At 50.3% G+C, this 21,747-nt stretch overlaps 1 protein-coding gene across 2 annotated transcripts in view; it reads left to right on the top strand.

Annotated features, from left to right (window-relative positions):
• SCUBE1 (signal peptide, CUB domain and EGF like domain containing 1) overlaps positions 1–21,747 on the top strand; it is a 1,931,683-nt gene that overhangs the window by 578,429 nt on the left and 1,331,507 nt on the right. For both annotated transcript variants that reach the window (XM_086922270.1, XM_086922262.1), the window contains exon 6: positions 7,838–7,954. In XM_086922270.1, the coding sequence (XP_086778396.1) occupies positions 7,838–7,954 (117 nt within the window). The remainder of the gene's footprint in view (positions 1–7,837; positions 7,955–21,747) is intronic.

The following is a 21,747-nucleotide window of genomic DNA, read 5'->3' as shown; positions in this document are numbered from 1 at the left end:
TGGGTCTAAGGCAACCCCCAGGTCAGCCTCCCAGGCCGCCCATGTCGGAGGAACCGGTGGCGTGGAGTCCTGCCGCATGGCTGAGTACAATAGTGTTACCAGCCTCCTGCCCCTACCACAGGATAGGATAATATTGAGGGTATGGGACACAGGGGGCGCATCAGGGAATTGCGGCCAAGTGTCTCGTGCCATTGCATGGAGGCCCCTGTAGTGTAGGAACTGTCCTTCCCCGAGTCCGAACGTCTCTGTCGCCCGTTCGAAAGATAGGAACGTATCGTCTGGGTAGAGATCTGCCAACAGCTCGCACCCACCCGCTCTCCAGTCATGGAAAGGCATGTGTACCTCCATGTCCGCCACCGGGGCCATGATCCATATCGGCAGCTCTCTGTGAAAGGGGGCCCTCCGTAGGATTTTTTCCACAACGCGCTGCCAAATGGCTGCGGTGTGGCGCACTATATATGGCAGCGTCGCATCCGCGCCCCTGCCGCGCATCAGGGCCATCTGTACCGCTCTTTCATCTGCACTACCCGCAAGGAGCCGAAGTTCCCAGGTGTCCGCATCCGCGAACCACCTGGCAGCTGGCAACAGCTGAGCTGCATAGTAGTAGAGGTCGAATCTCGGTGCCTCCAACCCCCCCTCCTCCCAGCTGCTGACCACCGTGTGCAAGGCAACTCTACTACGCCTGCCCGCCCAGAGTAGAGACGTAAGGAGAGTGTTAAGCGTGCGGAACATCCGCGGGGGAAGTGGGCACAGCCAATTCTGTAACACATACAGTACCCGCGGCAGCATCACCATTTTCGCCACTGCCAGACGTCCCATCAGGGAGAGAGGCAACGTGTTCCAGAATGCCACTGATTGTTGTAGGGAGTGCACTACCCTGTCCGCATTGCGGGCCAGCAATTGTTCATCCGACGACGCCACCTGTATCCCCAAATAGCGGAAGGCCTCCAGTTCCCACCGCAGACCCAGGTGTGGCAAGTCCCCGCGCGCATCCACATTGCAACCCGCCAGGGGGAAGATCAGGGACTTCCCTGCATTGATACGCAGGCCCGAAGCTGCGCCAAACGGTCCAGCAGCTGTAGCAAAGCTGGTAACGCGTCCTGCGGAGACGTTAAATAAAACAGAGCGTCGTCCGCATACAAGGACACCGTGTGGATGTTACTCCCCACTTTGATCCCCCATTGGTCCATTGTGGTGCGGACCTCCACCGCCAATGGCTCAATCGCCAAGGCGAACAGGAGCGGCGAGAGGGGGCATCCCTGACGGGTGCCTCTCTCCAACGCCCAGTCCTCCGAGCGTGCGGCCCCAAGTCTGACTCTGGCCGAGGCGCCCGATACAGTATCTGGATCCATTTGCGAAACACGGGCCCCAATCCCACCTGCTGAAGGACCTCTGATAGGTATCCCCAGCTAACCGTGTCAAATGCCTTGGCCAAATCTATCGAAACCAGGACCTGGGGATCTTCTCTGCCGCGTACCTCATGCATAATATGGGTAAAACGTCGCAGATTCATCGCGGTGTTGCGTCCGGGGATAAACCCACACTGGTCCTGGTGGACCAACTGGGCCATGTGCGGTGCCAACCGAGCGGCTAAGAGTTTGGTTAGGATCCTGACATCCGTATTAATCATTGTGATAGGGCGGTATGCCGCGGGGTCACAACCATCACCGCCCGGCTTTAGGATCATGCAGATCTCGCCCTGGTACATCGTGGGCGGGAGAGCTCCATCCTCCAGCGCTGTAAGAAAGACCTGGAGGAGGAGGGGGCCGAGGACGTCTCCGAATGCGTGGTAGAACTCGGAAGGAAACCTGTCTCCTCCTGGGGATTTCGCCGTCGGTAGGCTGGCCATAGCCACCCGTACTTCGTGGAGGGTCAAAGCCCCATCTAATTCTTCCGCCGCTTCGCTCGGGAGGGCCGGAAGGGCCACTTCACGGAGGTAAGACTGATAGGATGCTTCCGTGACCAGCGGATCTGCTGTATACACCTGCTGCAGGTGGGATTTGAGAATCCGCAAAATACCGGACTCCGAATGCACCATGTTCCCGTCAGGGCCCCTCAGGGCCAGTATCCGAACCGGTGCCGATTCTTTCCTCAATATCCAGGTCAACAATCGGCCGGATTTGTCCCCTTCCCTGTGGAGTCGCTGTCTGAATTGACCCAGCGTGTATCTGTCGAGGCGCGTAAGGATATCGTGGACTTGCTCCTGGGCTTCCCGCTCCAGGGCCAGTTCCGCTTCCCCAGGATCTGGTGAGGCCTGGCGAGTCCGCAGGGTGTCTTCAGCCTCCCTCAGTTCGCGGGTCAGCTGACGGCGGACCCCATAAGTAAGAGCCATGCATTCCCCTCGCACCACCGCCTTCAGTGCGACCCACCTCGTTGACAGAGGCACGTCGTCCCCCTCCCAGTTGAGGTCTACGTAGTTAGTGAGTGTAGTCTGCACATGATCCCTACCCAATGGGTCCTGCAGTAAGTCCGCAGGCATCCGCCATGTACGGGGGCGGCAGGGCTGGTCGATGTCCTGCGTAGCGCACAACACCGGGGAGTGATCAGACAGGAAGCGGGCCAGATGGGTGACCTTTAGGGAATACGACGCGTCTATATTCGCGGCGAGGACCCTATCTAGTCTGCTATGGGTGTCGTGTGTAGGAGTGTAGCAGGTGTACAGTTTCTGCGACGGGTGACTCTGACGCCACACATCCACCGCTCCCAAGTTCGCCATGAACTCGCGCAGTCTTGCCGTCATGCGAGGTTTCGTCCCCGCACGGGGAGGATGTCTGTCTAGGACCGGGTCCAAGACACAATTAAAGTCCCCGAACCACAGGAGAGGGCTGTCCACGTCCGACACTAAGACGTCCTGCATTTGTGGGTAGAAGGTTGCATCGTCTACGTTGGGTGCGTAAGTATTAAGGAGTGTAAGGTCCCTGCCATTCAACTTCACTCTCAGCAGCAGGTATCTGCCCTCGATGTCCGCCTCTGCATACTGTACTGCAAGGGGGACCCGGGTGCCACCCAAATCAAGACCCCACGCGCATATGTCGAAAAGGAAGAGTGAAAGACCTGACCCCGCCATTTTTTAGCCAGCTTTTGCGCCCCCTCCTCATTCAGGTGTGTTTCTTGTAAACACGCAATCGAGATGGCATGCCTCCGGAGGAAGGACAGGACCCTATAACGTTTGGTACAAGTGCCCAACCCACGCACATTCCACGTTAAGAATTTGTATCCCATTTTTTCAGTAGGTGCCCCGCCGGGCCATGTAGTCTGCCGCCAAAATACCGCCTCCTAGGGGCCTGAACAGTGATACACATGATGCCTATACCAACATTTTTAAACAGTACCCCCCCATCCACCCCCCCCCTCAACGTTGCAACATTTGCAGAACACTTCCCCCTCCCCCCACCCTCGAGCAGGATAATGACAACAACCCAACCTGTCAACCCACCCTTCCCCGCTGGTGCCAGGACGTGCACAGCCTCCCCACACACCCCTCACAACCCATCACACACCCACACAACAACAAACTGCATACACCCCCCCCCCCCCATCTCCCCGCAAGACCCAATGCTCACATGATGTACGCCCGGCTCCGGCCCAGCCGTAGTCGACCATGCAGGACCAAGTCCGACAATAGCGCCCTCGCCTCCCAAAAAGCAATCAGTACCCACATTGCAAATCTACTGGCCTCCGTTTCTCCCCATTATGTAAAGTCTGGTGGCTCCGGGTACAATGTCTCACCAGTGTCCACCTATACCCCCTCCACCCCGAGAGCCGCCGCAGCCATCCAATGACAAAGTACATAGGGCTTCTACATCACCTCAGGGTGGGCCATTCACCTCCAGGGCCCCAGCTCCCCCAGTCTCCTGAATCACCAGGTCCGACGGTGCCATGTCCCTCACCGCAGCTGGTATCGTGTCCGGGACCAGGAGTTCCGCAGGTTCCAGCGGATCTTGAGACTCCGCCTCAGCCCCCTGCAGCAGGAGCTCCAGGAGCATTCCGCCATCAGGCCCCACCGTGATTCTAGGTTCTTCCGTGTGCTCCGACGTGGAGCGTCGTCTCCGTCCGCCTCGGGGCCTCCGCTGCCGCTGGGGACGGCTCCCCCAAGTCTCGTTGGACCCACCACGGGCCCCCGGTGGAACCCCATCTCCCCGAACCTCCAGCCATTCCCAAACTTCCTCCGGCGATTCAAAGAAGTGCGCCTTACCCTGAGCCAGCACCTTAAGTTTGGCAGGATATAGCAACATATATTGTAACTGCATCGCCCGGAGCTTCTGCTTAACCCCCAGAAAGGATTTCCTCATCTCCTGAACCTGGTGGGTATAGTCTGGATATATTCAAATCCGGCTATTTTCAATGGCCATGTCCGGGTTCTCCCTTGCTGCTCGCAGGATGCAGTCTCGATCCCGATAATTCAATATCTTGGCAATCAGAGCTCGCGGCGGGGCCCCCGGTTGTGGCGGGGGAACCAGGGCTCGATGAGCTCTCTCGATAACAAAGACTTCTGAGAGACCCTGTGGGCACAACTTCGCCCTAATCCATGCTTCCAGGAAGCGTTCAGGGTCTCCAGCCTCTCCGGGACTCCCAGGACTCTAATGTTGCTGCGACGCGCCCTCCCTTCTGCGTCCTCAGCTCTCCGTTCCAGGGCACCAGTCGTAGCCGTAAGTTGTGTGACCGTCTTCCGGAGAGAGGCTACCTCCCCCTGTAGCTGCTCGATGTTAGCCTCCGCGTCTGTAACTTTGTCCGCCACCTTACGGAGGTCCGTTCGCAGGAGATTGACGTTGATGGAGACTGTTTCAATTTGCCTCTCGAGCGCTGAGTGGGAGTCCTGAATAGCCTTTAGGAGTTCCGCAAGGGAGGGCTCACCGGAGTCCCCGGGCTCCTCATCCTGGCCCGATTGGCGTGTAATCCTCTGGGGCGGCAGCCTTTGCGTGGTGTACTGGGTGATCGTATTGGCCTGCGACGAGCGGGACGCCCTGTCTTTACGCATCCTCAGGATGATCCTAGTGCGGGGATGGCCCGCCTGTAGAGTAGCAACAAGTCCACCTCCGCCTCCACCCAGCCGGTGGCAATTCCGCAGGGAGTCGCGCTCGAGCTCTCACCCTTGTGTAGTCAGCTGGGCGACCCCACTCTCCCAACACTCCCGTCACAGGCAGGCCGCAGGGACCGCGGGCACCGTCAGGAAGCTTCTGGCACCGGCAAGGGGGTTCCCGGCAACTACACCCCACCAGCGGGCGGCGCGATCTCGTCGTGGGCCCCTGTGGCCTCCAGCGGGGGCGGCTCCGCGTCCCTTCGTCCAATCGAGCCCCACAGGAAGCAGGCCCCTCTATGCTCCACACCCGGCCCGTGCGGGCGGCTTAGTTCTTATGCCCCGATCACCCAGCCAGTGGTCAGGTAGGAGGGGGGCCCCCCAAGGCGCTCTGCTCCGGCGCTGCAATCAGGAGTCCAGCCTGCACCCCTCAATCGATATGACCTCCAGTGGCCCGGGGCCTCCTCCAAGAGTCAATGGGGGTCCTCGCCCCCTCCTCCCCGCACTTCAGGAGGCAGGAAGGCCCGGCGGAACCAGGACGGCCCCACACAGACTGTCAGGGGCTTAATGTTGGTGCCTGCCCCGTCTGCTCCACTCGCCTGTGCCTTCCTGGGCCCTCAGCCTGCTCCGACCCCCCTGGCACACAGTTTCTGCCGGGACCGCGATCAGCAGGCTCCGCCGGACACTCACCGCCTCCCCAGCCCGACGGCCGACCTCAAGATGGCGGCCCGATGGGGGGAGGGGCACGCACTGGTCCTCGGCTCTCTCGTCGCTCCTCCAGTCCAGGAGAACCGACCGTCCCCCAGGTAGGCAGCGGCACAGCCGGGCAAGCACACTTCAGGGCTCCCACACGGGTCCGGGGCCCCCTGACCTGTACTCGGGAGCCGCGGTCTGTTTCTCCAGGGCTGAGTCTCCTCCCGGGGCGTCCCTCGGTCCAGCGCCGCTCAACACGCCCTCGCACACGGCGTCGTCCCTCGGGTCAAGGTCCAGACCCGGGACAAGCTCAGTGACCGCTCTGCAGGCCCTCCGCAGTACGTCAGGATACGGCCTCCCCCGGCCGACCAGGCCCCGACCGCGGCCTCGCGTAGGCTCGGCGGCCGCACCGGATCACCGGAGTTGCTCCGCGGTCACAACCGCCACTCTCGCCGGCCGAAAATCGGCAGGGGTGTTCCCCGCAGCTTCAGGGATTCCTCCGGACTGTCAGGGCTATTCACCGGAGCCTGGGCAGGATCACATACAGGATTTTACGGGTCCGCAGGACGGGAGCTGGCAGAGCTCACGTCCTGTCGGCCATGCTGCTTGGCCACGCCCCCCCGTTTTCAACAAATACTTACCTTTTCTATAAGACGCCTGAAAAAGTGGGAGTTTCTAAGGGTTGACAGCATAAGAAACTTAAGTAAGAGCCATTTACAAACGGTATTTCCAAATACATGTGGCCTAGAATCACATTGGTTTCCTCTTGTTACTGATTTTCTTTCTTCTACTGGTCCTTCTATGCCTTCTGGTGTTGGTTCTCTGCATGGCCATGTTTCAAGTCCTCTTTTTCTGGGTTATTCTGGTCCTGATGATGACACTTGTCTGACTATCTCTGGTCACCCTCTTACTGGTTTCTGGAATCTGGTGCACCTGCTCTAGTCCTTTCTGATTCTGGTCTTTCTGGCCTTTCTCCTAGCCCTTTTTGTATTGTCTCTTCCTAGGCCTCCTGGTACTATTGATCGATCATCCCCACCCTGATACTACTGGTCTTCTGGGTCCTTCTCCCTGTGGCTCTGTTGTCCTGGTTCACCTAGTTCTCACACTCCTGGTCTTCCTGGTTTGGGCCATCTGATCCCCCTTGTCCTGACCCCAGTCGTCTTGGTCCTGCATCAACTCGTCTTGGTCCACCTAATTAGGTCCTTTTCGTTCTGATCCTTCTAATCCTAATTGTTATGACTCTGGTCCTCCTGGTATCCATGGTGATGACCCCCCTCATCTTCCTTGCTTATTCTGGTTGGTTGGTCCAACTGGCTGTAATCCTCATGCTCCTAGTCTTTCTAGTCTTATGGAATCTGATCCTGATCCTTCTGGCCCTAGTCCTCCTGTTCCTTGTCCTCGTAGTTCTATTCCACCATGCATGGTTCTAGTCTTCCTGGCTATCCTGGTTCTCATTTTTCTGTCCATCCTGTTCCTAGCCCTGTAGCAACAGCTTTTTTTCAGTTGTGGCAATATCTTCACTGCTACTGTTGGAATGGTTATCACAGCTGCAGACGGGATCTTACTTATGTGTAGATCATTTCTCTATGACATTAACTATTTTTTCTCTATTAATTACTGCACACAAATGTCTCTAAAACCTTTAGCATATCTTATTTATCTTCTGGAAGCTAACTCTAAATGTATAACTCACCATCTAGGATTTGAGTAAATTAAGAAATTGGTCAGAGGGCTGTCGTCCTTTGTTACTGCTAAAAATGTTAAAGAATCAAGCCATTCATTTTCCTCTGTAAGCTGTATAAATACACAAGATTCGGATAGTCTCTTCAGGGTCGGTGGCATGAAAATGATGTGAAAGGTGTTGACTGATGATAATCGAAACAAATGTAGGCAATTTTTGAGAGTGAAAGATTACCACCAAGCTATTTTTTTCCCTTTGTTTCATGCATTAGCTATATAAAATATGATGTCATCATTTATATTTTCAGTTATTCAGAAAGCAGGTTTAGGATCGACCTTAAGTCATCTCAAAATGGTTCTTTGAATATTGATGTAGTTTGAAACCACAGCAACTAATTGTATTAATTATAATTGTTTGTGTTATTCTTTCCTTTGGTACATAACTAGTAACATGTAACTATGGAAATGGAGGCTGTCAGCACACCTGTGATGACACGGAAAGTGGCCCTGTTTGTGGTTGCCATCAGAAATATGCCCTGCTCTCAGATGGGAGAACATGCATTGGTAAGTGCCTCTTTAAAGAAAAATGTACACCATATTGTCCATAAATTATGATATGGAGGAAATAAAGTGTGCGAGCACATTAACTATTTGATTTTTTATATATTTAGTGTGTAATAGTATACTGCAATAGACTTCTAGAAACATTATTAACATTTCCACCATTTCATGTATTTATATGTATGTGTGTGTATGAACATATAATAACGTTTTTGTTAATGGGTTGTTTCGGTGTATGTGTATATATTTGTGATGTGTGTGTGTGTGTGTATGTGTGTGTGTGTGTGTGGATATATATGTGTGTGTGTGTGTGGATATATATATATATATATATATATATATATATATATATATATATATATATATAACGGAATAACCCATTAATAAAACATGTATATAGTCACAGTAGAAAACATACTTAAATTGCTGTTATGGCTGCCACCGAAAGAAACGCAGGTAAAGGTAAAGACAGGCCCATGAAGCTTGCTGTGGGTTAGAACCTTGCTGAAAGTTTGTGGTCCATCGTTTATTGTTCATTAATCTCGTGCTTGCACTTGGGAGAACGAACCAAGATAACGGGGTCTCTAAACATCATGGCACAATCAGTTTTTTTACACCGTAATCATGCGGGTTCCTTCACTCAACTTTCACCACGGGGTCAGGGGATGACCTTCCTGTGCCTTTTGACTTATTTTGTTTCAGGCAGGGCGTGGAGACAGAGTTCCAGTTTCCCATAATAGAGATACATAATTTTTCCTTGAAGTTGTGGTCAGCTAATCGAAAAGCTTTGTGTTCTTGAATCCAGCTTTGTGTTCAGAAACCTGAAATGGCCAATGGGAGAAAATTCTCCCTTGTCCAATCAAATTTGTAAATCATTCTAATTTTCGGCCCCCAGAGGACCTCGGCCCTGCTTCGCAGACCTCAGTGGTTTAATGCCCAGATATTGCTAATATAACCCTCATATTTTTTAAAAGCTAATTACTTAAAAGTCTTTGGGCAGACTTCCACCAATATAACTAACAACGAGGAGCTTAGAGGGAACAGGGGTCATAGGTCGCCCTCCACTCAATATATGTATTCACACAAAATGACCTAGACCACAAAGGCATCCGTAAATTAACCACTTAATGTTGTACCATATCTTGCAAAACTTTTGCAAATAACTCCTCTATTTTAATTAGTGAGGTAGGAGGTACATCCATACTTAAAAGAATATGCCCAATCCCTTGAAAAAATAACAGTTGTGAGACAACAAATAACACACACCTATGTGCCAAACTCAGATAGGTAGAAAAAAGTGTGTGTGAGCGAGATGGCGCCTCACGGGCGCACCACCAACGGGAACCTGGCAGGTACTAACCAGGATTGCCCTGATCTCATCATTGGCACCATCAAGCTCCAAAACAAGAAATGTGTCCAAAAGCAAACAAAACAGTGTTTGTGAGAATGTGCAGTGTATAGAAACCACGAACAACATAGATCGTGTCAAAAACAAACATATAAAAACCACAAACAACACAGAACTTAGCTTTATTCTGTCGCTTTCGTGTTGGTTGTGGGCTCTAAAAAAGTGAGAATGTCTACTACCTATCTAGCCACCCTCCACTTGCCGACATGTTTCATTGCCATTCACATTTAGGGAATTTCTTCAGGGCATCACAAATTTTTAAGCCACTGCATTGGACAAACGTAATCTTCACAACTGAGATAGACATAAAAAAAACACATAATTGTCATCCTTCCTGCTAAAGAAGCCATTAGAGAAAGGCTTTGAGTATGAGTGATCCCACACCGCACATAATAACACAGTATTTACCCTCAGTCGACCACCTTGGCGCATACCGGTCGAGAGGTCCGAACCCTCATAGGTTTCTGAATGACTCCAGGTGCGAGCCACTTTTCCTTCGATAATTTTTACTGTAGGGAATAGAACATATTTAATTTATATGTATCTGATCTATTTAGAGCGTTGGGATTTGTCCTCCAAGCACAGGGCACCCTTGGAAACAATGGTACAACACGGCAGCCCGGCCGTGGGAGGATGCACTGCCCGTGTGAAGGAATAACGGGTCTGCCTGTCAGAACTGTACTGGCATGAAATGCGGCATGAAGATTCCTTTAATTAACAGACACCTTTCCAACAAAAGCCCACTGGAGGGTTTAAAATGGATCCGAAAAAGCGGAAAAATAGACCAATTCACGGCAACCACTGGAGGCGAAATTAACAGCACTACAAATCCCAGCATGCTGATAAGGATACTCCCCTGCGAGGGGCATGCTAAACAGGAACTTTAAATGGATTGTAATGCACAGCCGTGCTTTGAGTGCTTTTCCCCATGATGAAGAGACAAGCTGTCTCGAAACGCTTCGGGGATTCTTTATGAAAAGACTTTGGTTGGGAAGCTGTCTGCAAAAATAAATGTTTAGTGCAACTAATCTTTATGGAATGGCGTCCTCTAAGCACAGGGCACCCTTGGAAACAATGGTACAACACGGCAGCCCAGCCGTGAGAGGATGCACCGCCCGTGTGAAGGAATAACAGGTCTGCCTGTCAGAACTGTACTGGTATGAAATGCGGTATGAAGATTACTTTAATTGAAATGTATGTATCAATAAGGACTAGCTAAGGTTAAGAGAAGTAGGAGACTGAGAGCAGTACGTCAAATAAGGAGAAACGTTGTTTTCCTTATAAAGCCCTCACCCACCGACCTAGTCGGTGGCATGCTTCATCATCGGGCCCACCGCAGTGGCACCGAATGTGCCCCGGGTGTGCTTCAACGCCAGGTGACTGCGGAGCTGGAATGTTGCTGAGTGTGCAGTGAGTTGGGTGAGAAGGGTGAAGTTCAAAAGCTATACAGCTGGTCCCAGTACCCGAGGGTCAAATATTTTAATGAACTGGGCCTCTGTTAGCGGATACAAGGCAAGTAGACGTTAATTGGAGTGCTAATTATGACCTCCAGCGTCTAGTGTAGTCTACATGTTTCAGCCAGTGCCTTATAGATTTTATACTGGCTTTCCTCAGGACCGTTTTAATATGTGCAAAATGTGCAGATTAAATAATAAAAATTAAATTATAGTGGTTGTGTTATCTTTAGGCTAAGTGAAGCGCACACTAAGGCGCTATAACTGTTAGAGGGGGATTCCCTCAAGCTTGATCAGTTTTGTCTTGTAAAAAGCTTCATGGGTCGCCTGGCAGAGAAAGAGACCGAGTGTTGCAGTCTGGTTCCTCCTTGGACCTATTCGTCCTTCCGCAGCGCCCGTTATGACAAAGGCCCACTGGAGGGTTTAAAATAGATCCAAAAAAGCGGAAAAATAGACCAATGCAGGGCAACCTCTGGGGGCGAAATTAACAGCACTACAAATCCCAGCATGCTGATAAGGATACTCACCTGCGAGGGGCATGCTAAACAGGAACTTAAAATGGATTGTAAGGCGCAGCCGTGCTTTGAGTGCTTTTCCCCATGATGAAGAGACAAGCTGTCTCAAAACACGTCGGGGATTCTTTATGAAAAGACTTTGGTTGGGAAGCTGTCTGCAAAAATAAATGTTTGGTGAAACTAATCTTTATGGAGTGGCCTCCAAGCACAGGGCACCCTTGGAAACAATGTGTGTATATATATATAAATATATATATATATATATTATTTACTGGCGGTCGCCAGAAGGTAGTTATAGTTAGGATGTAGTTTTCATAGGAGGAGCGTTTTTTCATTTGGCAATAACTTTGGCAAATCCTCACGCAATTTTAAAAACTAGTATGCTACTCACTCCCGTTGCTGTCTTGAAAGTTTCGGCGTGATCCATCAAGTGGGGTCTGAGAAAAAGGCGGGCATCTAAATTACATTTTCATTTCCATAGGAACTTTAGACATGGCTATAGATAGAACTGATGAACAGAATTACATCAAATTTAGCAGAAAGGTAGATGTTGGTTCAGGGAAGTGTCTTTTTGTCATTTGGTGTAAATCCATTCAGTAGTTTTTGAAATATTGAGGAAAATCCAAAATATTCATAGGGACACAGGGGATCCGCAATTCCTCCCGATCTTGAGATCTTGAGATCTGATTAGCTGCCACCACTTCAAACCAGAAAGTGTTAGCAGCCATCTTGGGACTTGGCTTGAGGCGAGTCCAAAAATTATTTTTTTTAAAGGAAACGGGCAGGGTAAAAATAGCCTGACCCCCTAGGCGTCTTGCGGTGGTCCCCTTTCTCCACAACTCTGCAAACGCGACTAATAGCGAAAAAATAGAAATTCACGTAAAATACCAAAGATTACAAGGACATTGTAGTTAGGAAATTGAAGTAAAAAAACTGAAAAAAACAATGCTCCCGGGACATTATAGTTAGGCTCAGATTTCAGTCGTACAAAACCAGTGAATTTTAGCTGTTGTAGTTACCTGAGCTAACTATAAATTACGCCACCGCAATGCACTGCTTATGACTTCACATAATACATCACTCATGACATGGTAGGGGACATCATTCATGACATCATTTAAGTGTGTTTAAGAGTTTATGGGTGCTAAACATATCATTTGGGGAGCAATGTAGTCTGTCGGAGTTGAAAAGGGATGGAGTCCCATGCCTTGGCCACGAGGAGGGAGAGGGAGCCCCCCCTGTTCTGCTTTTCTTGATTAGAGGTACAGTTGGGAGAGAGGGTGGGGCCGAGCTGAGAGAGCGCTGGGGTGCATGGACCACGAGGCGGTTGTTCAGGTTGGCGGGTCCGGCGTTGTGTAGGGCCGTGTGTGCATGGGTAAGGAGCTTGAAGGTGATTCTCTTCTCGACGGGGAGTCAATGTGGGGTCCAGGCAGTGGGGTGTGAGCCCATGATGAGTATCTCTGTTTTATCAGTGTTGAGTTGAAAGCAGCTGCCCTCATCCATCTGGCGACAGCTGCCATTTCAGCTTGAAAGTTGAGTTAGGCGGTTTTGAGTTTGTTGGATAGGGAGAGGATGAGTTGGATGTCGTCTGCTTATGATGTGATGTTGAGTCCCTGTGCTCATGGCTGCAAGCGGGCCATGTAGCTGTTGAACAGGGTCGGGCTAATGGATGATCCCTGTGAGAATCCGCAGGTGCTTGGAGTCGGTTCTGGGAGGAATGGAGGGAGTCTGACTCCTTGCGTTCTGCCGGAGAGGAAAGAGCGGATCCAGTTGAGGGCCTTGTTCCGGATTCCTGCGTCGTGGAGTCTGAGGGCTCGGGTGTGGTGCGAGACAGTGTCGACGGCTGCGGAGAGGTCGAGGAGGATGAGGGCCGCGGTCTCTCTTCTGTCGAGGAGGGCGCGGATGTCATCTGTTGCGGCGAGGAGTGTGGTTTCGGTGCTGTGGTTCTTCCTGAAACCTGATTGAGAGGGGTCGAGGATGTTGTTCTCTTTATTTAAGTGGGAGAGTTGGCTGTTGACCGTTTTTTCCATGACTTTGGCTGGATAAGGGAGTAGGGAGATCGGTCTGAAATTCTTGAGGTTGGTGGGGTCCGCAGAAGGTTTTTTCAGGAGAGGATTAATCTCTGCATGTTTCCAGTCATCTGGGAAGGAGGTGGTCTCGAAGGATCAGTTAATGATGCGTTGAAGTTTGGGGGCGATGAAGTCTGTGACTTTGCGGTAGACGTAGTGGGGCAGAGGTCCATGGGGGCCCAGAAATGGGTGCTCTTCATTATCAAAAAACAAAGAAGAGAGAAAGGGTATTTTGTAAGGGAATATTCTTGGTCCCCTTGTAGTGGAATGGTCAAACAATTGGAGGAGTACACCTTGAAGACATCATAATGTCCCCGAAGTCTAAAGAGAGGTGCACAGAAAGACGAAATTCTCATTTTTTAAGAAGACCCCTCTCTCACCAATGAGAGGAGGTTCCTCCTGGGGGTTGTTGACATCAAAGTTGTCGTCGATGGTCTTGATTTTGTGATGGAAGAAAGCACTGAGTATGTCACAGAGTTCCTGGGAGGGTGGAATGTCAGTGGTCTTGGATGAACCCTTTGATGATGCCGAAGAGTTGTGGGCATTGGTGGCAATTCTATCTTGAAGTGCTTCCTTCCTGGAGAGTCTGATGAGCTTGTGGTAGGCCGCGGTAGCTGTATTGAAGTTGTTGAGCTCAGTCATGGTTTTGGAGTTTCTCCACAGTTTTTCGAGTCGCCTGTAGGTGCGTCTGGAGTCTCGAAGTTTGGTGGAAACCCAGCTGGCTTTCTTGGAGTGCGTTTAGATGTTTTCTTGAGGGGGATGATGGTGTTGGCGCAGTTGGTGATCCAGTTGTGTAGCGTGCGGGTGACGGTGGTGGGGTCATCATCTGTGGTGGTGGGAGCAGAGCTGCTGAGGGCGGTGGCGAGCTGGCCATCGGAGATCTTGTTCTAATGCCTACATTGGAGCTGATGCGGGCGCTTGCGAGAGATGTTGAATATGAATGTTAAGTGAACACAGTGGGGTCCGTCCATGGGAGGTCAGAGGTGTGGCTGAAGGTGACAGAGCTCCCTGCTGTGAAAACGGGATTAAGGATGTGCCCAGCTGAGTGTGTTGGTTCGGGTATGATCTGCTTGAGTCCGATCGTGTGGAGGTTATCCAGTAGGGCAGCGGAGTTGGGGTCCAATCCGTTGTTGAGGTGGAAGTTGAGGTCTCCTAGTAGCGTGAAGTCGGTAGAGGTAATGGCATGCGGCGTGATGATGTCTGTGATGGAGTTGAGAAAGGGGCACGAGGTCTGGGGGGGTTTGTAGATGAGGGTGCCTCGGATTGTGGAGGACAGGTTGGTCTGGATCTTGAAATGGAGGTGTTCCATTAGGTCTGTGTGCTCAGTCGGACATTGGTCTTGTGAGAGATGGTGATGCATGCCGGAGCGGGAGGCAGAGGCACTAAGGTGGTGCCACGCGCCTGGGAGAGCAGTAGCCTGGCCGAGGTCAGGGGACTTGCTCGCTTGGGTGTGCAGCGGGCATCATTAAATAGGGGAGGAGGGAGGGAGAAACAGCTGGGAGGCAGGAACCAGCCGGGAAGGGGTCGCGGGGGCAGCAGTTGCGTGGAAAGTCGGGAAGAAGAGGGCGGTGTTAAATGGGCAAAGATGAGTCTACCAAGACTACCAATGAGGCCAACTAAAGCAGAGGAATGCTAAATAAGCATCGTTTTGTCCACCATAAGCGTGGAAGGGTATGCTCAGACATGAGTCCCTTGCTCACTGCACCATCAGGATTCAAGCAAGCCGGGACGAAGACGGCTGTAATGCCAGAAACCGGTCCCCGGAAGCTTGTTTCCTTTCCAGTATAAGAATTGGCTTGGTAGTTTGGTCTGCCCTGTTCCCATGATGCACTGGGCCAGGGACAGACTAATTTGCATGTAGCCAGGTTCTGAGCTGGGATGGTGCAGTGAGCTAAAAAACGGTGATGGATCAAGCCCTGATCTGTTGACTGGGTAGGAGTGTTCTGTTTAATTCAGATACTCTGTCCATCACCACCCCCTTTTCTGAATCGTTTTGTCCACCATAAGCGTGGAAGGGTATGCTCAGACATGAGTCCCTTGCTCACTGCACCTTCAGGATTCAAGCAAGCAGGGCCAAAGACGGCTGTAATGCCAGAAACCGGTCCCCGGAAGCTTGTTTCCTTTCGAGTATAAGAATTGGCTTGGTAGTTTGGTCTGCCCTGTTCCCATGATGCACTGGGCCAGGGACAGACTAATTTGCATGTAGCCAGGTTCTGAGCTGGGATGGTACAGTGAGCTAAAAAAAGGTGATGGATCAAGCCCTGATCTGTTGACTGGGTAGGAGTGTTCTGTTTAATTCAGATACTCTGTCCATTACCACCACCCTTTTCTGAATCGTTTTGTCCACCATAAGCGTGGAAGGGTATGCTCAGACATGAGTCCCTTGCTCACTGCACCATCAGGATTCAAGCAAGCCGGGCCGAAGACGGCTGTAATGCCAGAAACCGGTCCCCGGAAGCTTGTTTCCTTCCCAGTATAAGAATTGGCTTGGTAGTTTGGTCGGCCCTGTTCCCATGATGCACTGGGCGAGGGACAGACTAATTTGCATGTAGCCAGGTTCTGAGCTGGGATGGTGCAGTGAGCTAAAAACGGTGATGGATCAAGCCCTGATCTGTTGACTGGGTAGGAGTGTTCTGTTTAATTCAGATACTCTGTCCATCACCACCCCCTTTTTCTGAATAATTAGAAATTAGCATTTAAAATACCATAGAAATCCACTGAAAAAAACATAGGTTTCAGGGACGTTATAGTTAGAAATTAGCATTTAAAAAACCATTAAAATTCACTGAAAAAAACCATAGATTTGAGGGACGTTATAGTTAGAAATTAGCATTTAAAAAAACATTGAAATTCACTGAAAAAACCATAGGTTTCATGGACGTTATATTTAGTTGGACATTTCACTCATACAAAACCATAGAAATTCCACTGTTATAGTTAGTTGAGCTAACTATAACTCGTGCCCCCGCAATGCACTGCTGATGACGCCACATATTACGTCATTTAAGACATGGTCAGTGACATCACTGATGGCATCTCAAATGACATCACTGAAGACATTATCCACGTGACAATCTGATGCACCTCCTTACACCCTAATATAACCTTTGATACAGCCCCTGTAAAATACAGACTACCATTTTCAAAACCATTGACACACCAATACCAGTTACTACAAACGCACTCACTAATTCCTAGGTCTACAGACACATGCACTCATTCATCCATACAACCATTCATACATGTAGTCACTCATCAATACAACACTATCATATGCCCTCATACACCTATACAGACACTCACACACCACCACTCATCCCACCTCATTTATTCATACAGATACTAATGCATACTTAATCTCTTATATAATCACTAATACGAGTATACAGTCATCCATACAGCCACACCCACAATCACTGACTCTCACATATAGTCATTTATATACCACTGAGACATCCATTCACTCACCAACACATCCAAAAACACACACTCACTCATCCATAGAACTGTTTCCACATCCACTCTTAAAGTCATACACCCAGTCAATGAACCACTCACACATCTATGGACAGAGTCACATCCCCCACCCAACCACACACACACTCAGTCTCCCATAAAATTACTCCGGCAACTAATCAATAATCCATATAGACAGATATGGAGCTACTGACCAACTGATGCAGCGGTTATACAACAACAGACAGACTGATATAGACATTTATACAGTTTAGTCACTAACCCACGTATTCAGTAAGACACATTTAATCACTCACTCAAACAGTGAGTCACACACCCACTAAATCTTCCATCCAGACACATATACATCCACTCATTCTTCAATACAGCTTGGTATTTATATAATGCATATTTAACTTTTAAAGAAAAACACATTCACTGGATGATGTCATTAGTTATGTCATTTGAGATGTCATCAGTGATGTTATCAGTGATATCAGTGACCATGTCATGAATGATGTAATATGTGACATCATCAGCAGTGGATTGCAGGCGTGCAAGTTATACTTAGTACAACTAACTATAACGGAGGAATTTCAATGGTTCTCTTCCAGGGGATCCTCATCAATAGTCATAAGCATTAGAATATTCCCGCCCATGCGCGGGATCCCGGAAACACTATATTATATGTGCCCCACATATATATATATATACTCATATATATATATAAATACATATATATATATATATAAAAACATGCAATAGCAGCCAAATCACATCAGAGCTGAAATATGCTGTGAAGAATTTCCACCAATCATGAATAATATGCATTAGAAACATGAGAAACAACACCAAAGATTGTTTAGAAACTGTTTTAATGCTTAGGCAGCAGTAGAAATTCTTATAACTCACTGAAAGCATAGAAAGCTCCCAGGCTTCATTGCAATCACACAGTCTAAAAAGACTGAAAAGCTAACCTGTAGCTGTATACAAAAAACTGACACAGTGCCTTTAAGGCACCCATGACCCCCGGTATCCCATCATGCCTCAGGGGTGACAGTTAGGTCAGTTGTTCTTTCCGGCTCCTTCAGGAAGGATCCTGGTTACACAGCTCCACTAATTTCTGTTTTCTGACAGAAAATTGCTTCACTTTATACAATGTTTTTACTTACTTTGACATTTTACATCTAGTCAAGTAAGAAACTGTCTTTTTAAGTCAGTTTAGTGAGCATTTTCAGCTGAAAATGCCTTCACTTTTTGATAAATGTCCTTCTTGTGGCAACAAGAAAGCAAAATCAGACAACCACGACGTTTGTATCCTGTGTCTGCCTGAAGAACATGAACCAGGCGCCTGACCTCACTGCGAGCACCTGTCAGGAAGAACTCTCAAAGACAGGGAGAGAATTCGCATCTATGGCCTGGCTCACAGGTCATCCAGAGGAAGGTCTCCGGGGAAGAAGGGTTCCAAGAAGACTAAAACATCTTCAAAAGACAGGTCTTCCAACCCTTCAGCTTCAGCGTCAGGCTTGGCGCTGAGTAAAGAAACACCGGTGGATCGTTTGTCTTCAAAAATACCGTCGACGGCGGGCTCCCCGTCGAAAAGAACAGGTACGTCGACGACGTCGAAGGATCCAGCTCCGTCAGCGAAATCCCCTCCGCCGTCGTCAACCTGGCAACGATCGGCGTCGAGAGATGTGACTCCACCGCCGTCAACCGGGCGACGGTCGGCATCGAGATCAAAGGCCTCTCCACCGTCGTCAACCAGGCGACGATCGGCGTCTAGGGAGGTCACTCCTCCGCCGTCGTCATCCAGGCGACGACCGGCGTCGAGAAGTGTGACCCCTCTGCCGTCGTCTAAGAAACGACGTTCGGCATCGAGGACCAAGACCCCTCCGCCGTCGATAGAAAAATGTCGATCGGCGTTGAGGACGCAGTCTCCGTCGATGTTTCATCGATGCTCAGCGTCGAGGGTGTCCAATACCCCTCCGCCGTCGTCGCACAGACATCGACGTCGAGACGGAAGGCTCCGCCCACGGCCGGTCATCGCCGTTTGACATCGAGGCAGAGGACTCCGCCGACGGCTGGTCATCGCCGTTCGACGTCGAGGCAAGAGGACTCCATCGACGGCTGGTCATCGCCGTTCGACGTCGAGACAGAGGGCTCCGTCGACGACTGGCCATCATCGTTCGACGTCGAGACAGAGGGCTCCGTCGACGACTGGTCATCGTCGTTCGACGTCGAGAGACCATAGATCCTCGCATCGATCGCCGTTGAGTCATCCGAAGTCGAGATTGTTGGACCCGCCAACCCCCCAGAGGCGTTCGGCGTCGAGACAAGCGTAGTCCTCCCAGGCGCAAATCACCTGTGAGAACACCAACATCGCTCTCCCAGAAGGGAACTTCCGGTTAGATCTTGATCTACCGGAAGTGAAAGTCCAGTCAGGCCTCGTTCCCCCAGAGGAGAAGATCGGGTCAGATCTCGCTCTCCTAGAAGATCGCGTGAGAGGAGGCACAGTGCTGACCGTAGACGTCGAAGAACTCCGTCTACTTCATCTAACTCTTCTACCAGGTCTTCCTAGAGGAATTACTCTCCTACACTGACGGATAGTCCTACTTCTAGATCCTCTCCAGTGGATGACATCAGCACTTATCTGGATGTCCTGCAAAGATGAGCTCAGAAGCTGAGCATTGAAATGTCTGTCCCTCAGGTTACTACGACAGTAATTTTTGAAACTTTACACAAAAAATCTATCTCTCGTCAACTGCTGCCTTTAGTCCCGGGGATTATGGATCCTGTCAAAGAAGTTTTCCTAACTCCAGCAGCTATCAGAGCGGTGCCAGCCCGCATTCAGAAGAAATAGAAACCGGCATCTTCTGACCCAGTTTTTGTAAAATCTGACCCTCCAGCAGACTCTGTGATAGTGGCAACGGCGAGGAAGACGCATGCAGTGGCTGCTTCCTCTTCAGTCCCACCAGACAAGGATAGCAAATCTCAGGACTCGTGGGGTCGCAAAGTTTGCAATTCAGCTGCCTCCGCGCTGAAGGTCTCTAGTGCGGCTGCACTTCTGGGTAGATACGACAGAGCCTTATGGGACTCCATGGAAAGGTTCAAATCCAAACTGCCAAAGGAAGACCAGAAGGACTTTGAAGAGATTATGACAGAGGGATGTCTGGTGGCGAACCAGTTGATAAGCACAGCTGCAGATGGTGCAGTGCTTGCGGCACATTCCTACTCACATGGGGTTTGTGCCAGGAGGTCGGCTTGGTTGCGCCTCACAGGGCTGAAGCCGGATGCTCAGCATCGCATCCTTAATCTTCCCTTTTCGGGTTCCTCTCTCTTCGGAGAAAATGCGGACGAAGAGATGACCCGTATGAAGACAGAACTAGATACAGTAAAAGCGGTGGGTTTGGAAAAGAAAAAAGAATTCAAACGCCGCTTTAAGACCAACAGGGGGAGAGGGGCTCAACAGAGGGTTTAATCCCCTCAGTGGTCCCAAAGTAAGAACCAGGGAAAATCCCAGTTTTGAGGCAAAGCCAACAGAGGTAGAGGAGGTCACCCACAGTCCTCTAACACCACGAGAGAAGGAACGGCCTGAGCAGTGGCTTCCTCTGGCGCCATTGCCCACTCCAGTGGGAGGAAGTGCTTCACAACACCTGGAAGAGTGGGTCAGCATCACAAAGGATCAGTAGGTGCTGAATGTACTGCGCAATAGATACAGGCTACGTTTCCGTGCCCTTCCGAAGAGCATTCCTCCAAAGAACTCTTGCCCTCACCAGCTAAACTTGCTCCGAAGAGAGGTGAAAGTTCTACTACAAAAAAGAGCTATAGAGGAAGTTCCTCCCTCTCAAAGAGGAAAGGGAGTCTACTCCAGATACTTTCTGGTCCCCAAAAAAGATCAGGAGGAGAAGTTCAGACCAATACTCGATCTGCGTCTCTTGAACAAAGTCATCGTCAGAGAAAAGTTCTGCATGTTAGCTCTTCACTAAATATGCCCACATCTTCAAGCTGGAGATTGGATGTGTTCGATGGATCTGCAAGATGCATACTTTCACATTCCAATTGCTCTACAGCATCGCAAGTACCTTAGGTTTGTCGTAGGAAGCAAACACTACCAGTACAAGGTGCTATCCTTTGGTCTCAAGTCCGCACCACGAGTCTTCACCAAATGCATGGCAGTGGTGGCGGCTTTTCTTCACAAAAAGGGACTCTTCATCTACCCATACCTGGACGACTGGCTCCTAAAGGGCTCATCTCCGGTACAGGTAACGCACGATCTGCAACTTTGCCTGCACCAGTTGCACAGACTCGGTCTCCATGTAAACCTGGAGAAGTCAGTCCAGCGGCCTACACAGTCCATCCACTACCTAGGCTCCGTTCTGGACACAAGATTGGGAAAAGCGTTTCCTTCGGAGGAGAGACTTTTTTCCTTGAGTCAGAAATGTGGGATTCTGCTAGAGTCTCAGTTTCCAACACCCCGACAGGTAGCAGCCCTGCTGGGTTCCATGGCGTCCTGCATTTTTCTCATCCCAAACGCCAGGCTGAGAATGCGGCCTCTGCAGCAGACTCTAGAGGATCAGTGGGACCAAGCGACAGGGTGTTGGAAAGATCGTATCACTCTTTCCCAAGCAACGAAGGATGCCATCAAATGGTGGACTCGGAGGAGGAATGTGCTGGTGGGAGTGCCGTTTCACCAACCTCTTCCATCCCAGTCTATAGTGACGGATGCCTCTCTGCAAGGCTGGGGAGCGCACATGGGTCCACTTCGAATTCAAGGTCAATGGTCTGCGCAGGAGCAGACATACCACATCAACATGCTGGAACTCAGAGCGGTGTTTCTAGCTCTCAAAGCTTTCTTTCCAGCGATCGAGTCCAACTCAGTCCTAGTTCAGACGGA

This window comes from Lissotriton vulgaris, chromosome 1_1 (assembly GCF_964263255.1).
Source record: "Lissotriton vulgaris chromosome 1_1, aLisVul1.2, whole genome shotgun sequence".
Lineage (NCBI taxonomy): Eukaryota > Metazoa > Chordata > Amphibia > Caudata > Salamandridae > Lissotriton > Lissotriton vulgaris.
This window is presented reverse-complemented; position numbering and strand designations above follow the sequence as displayed.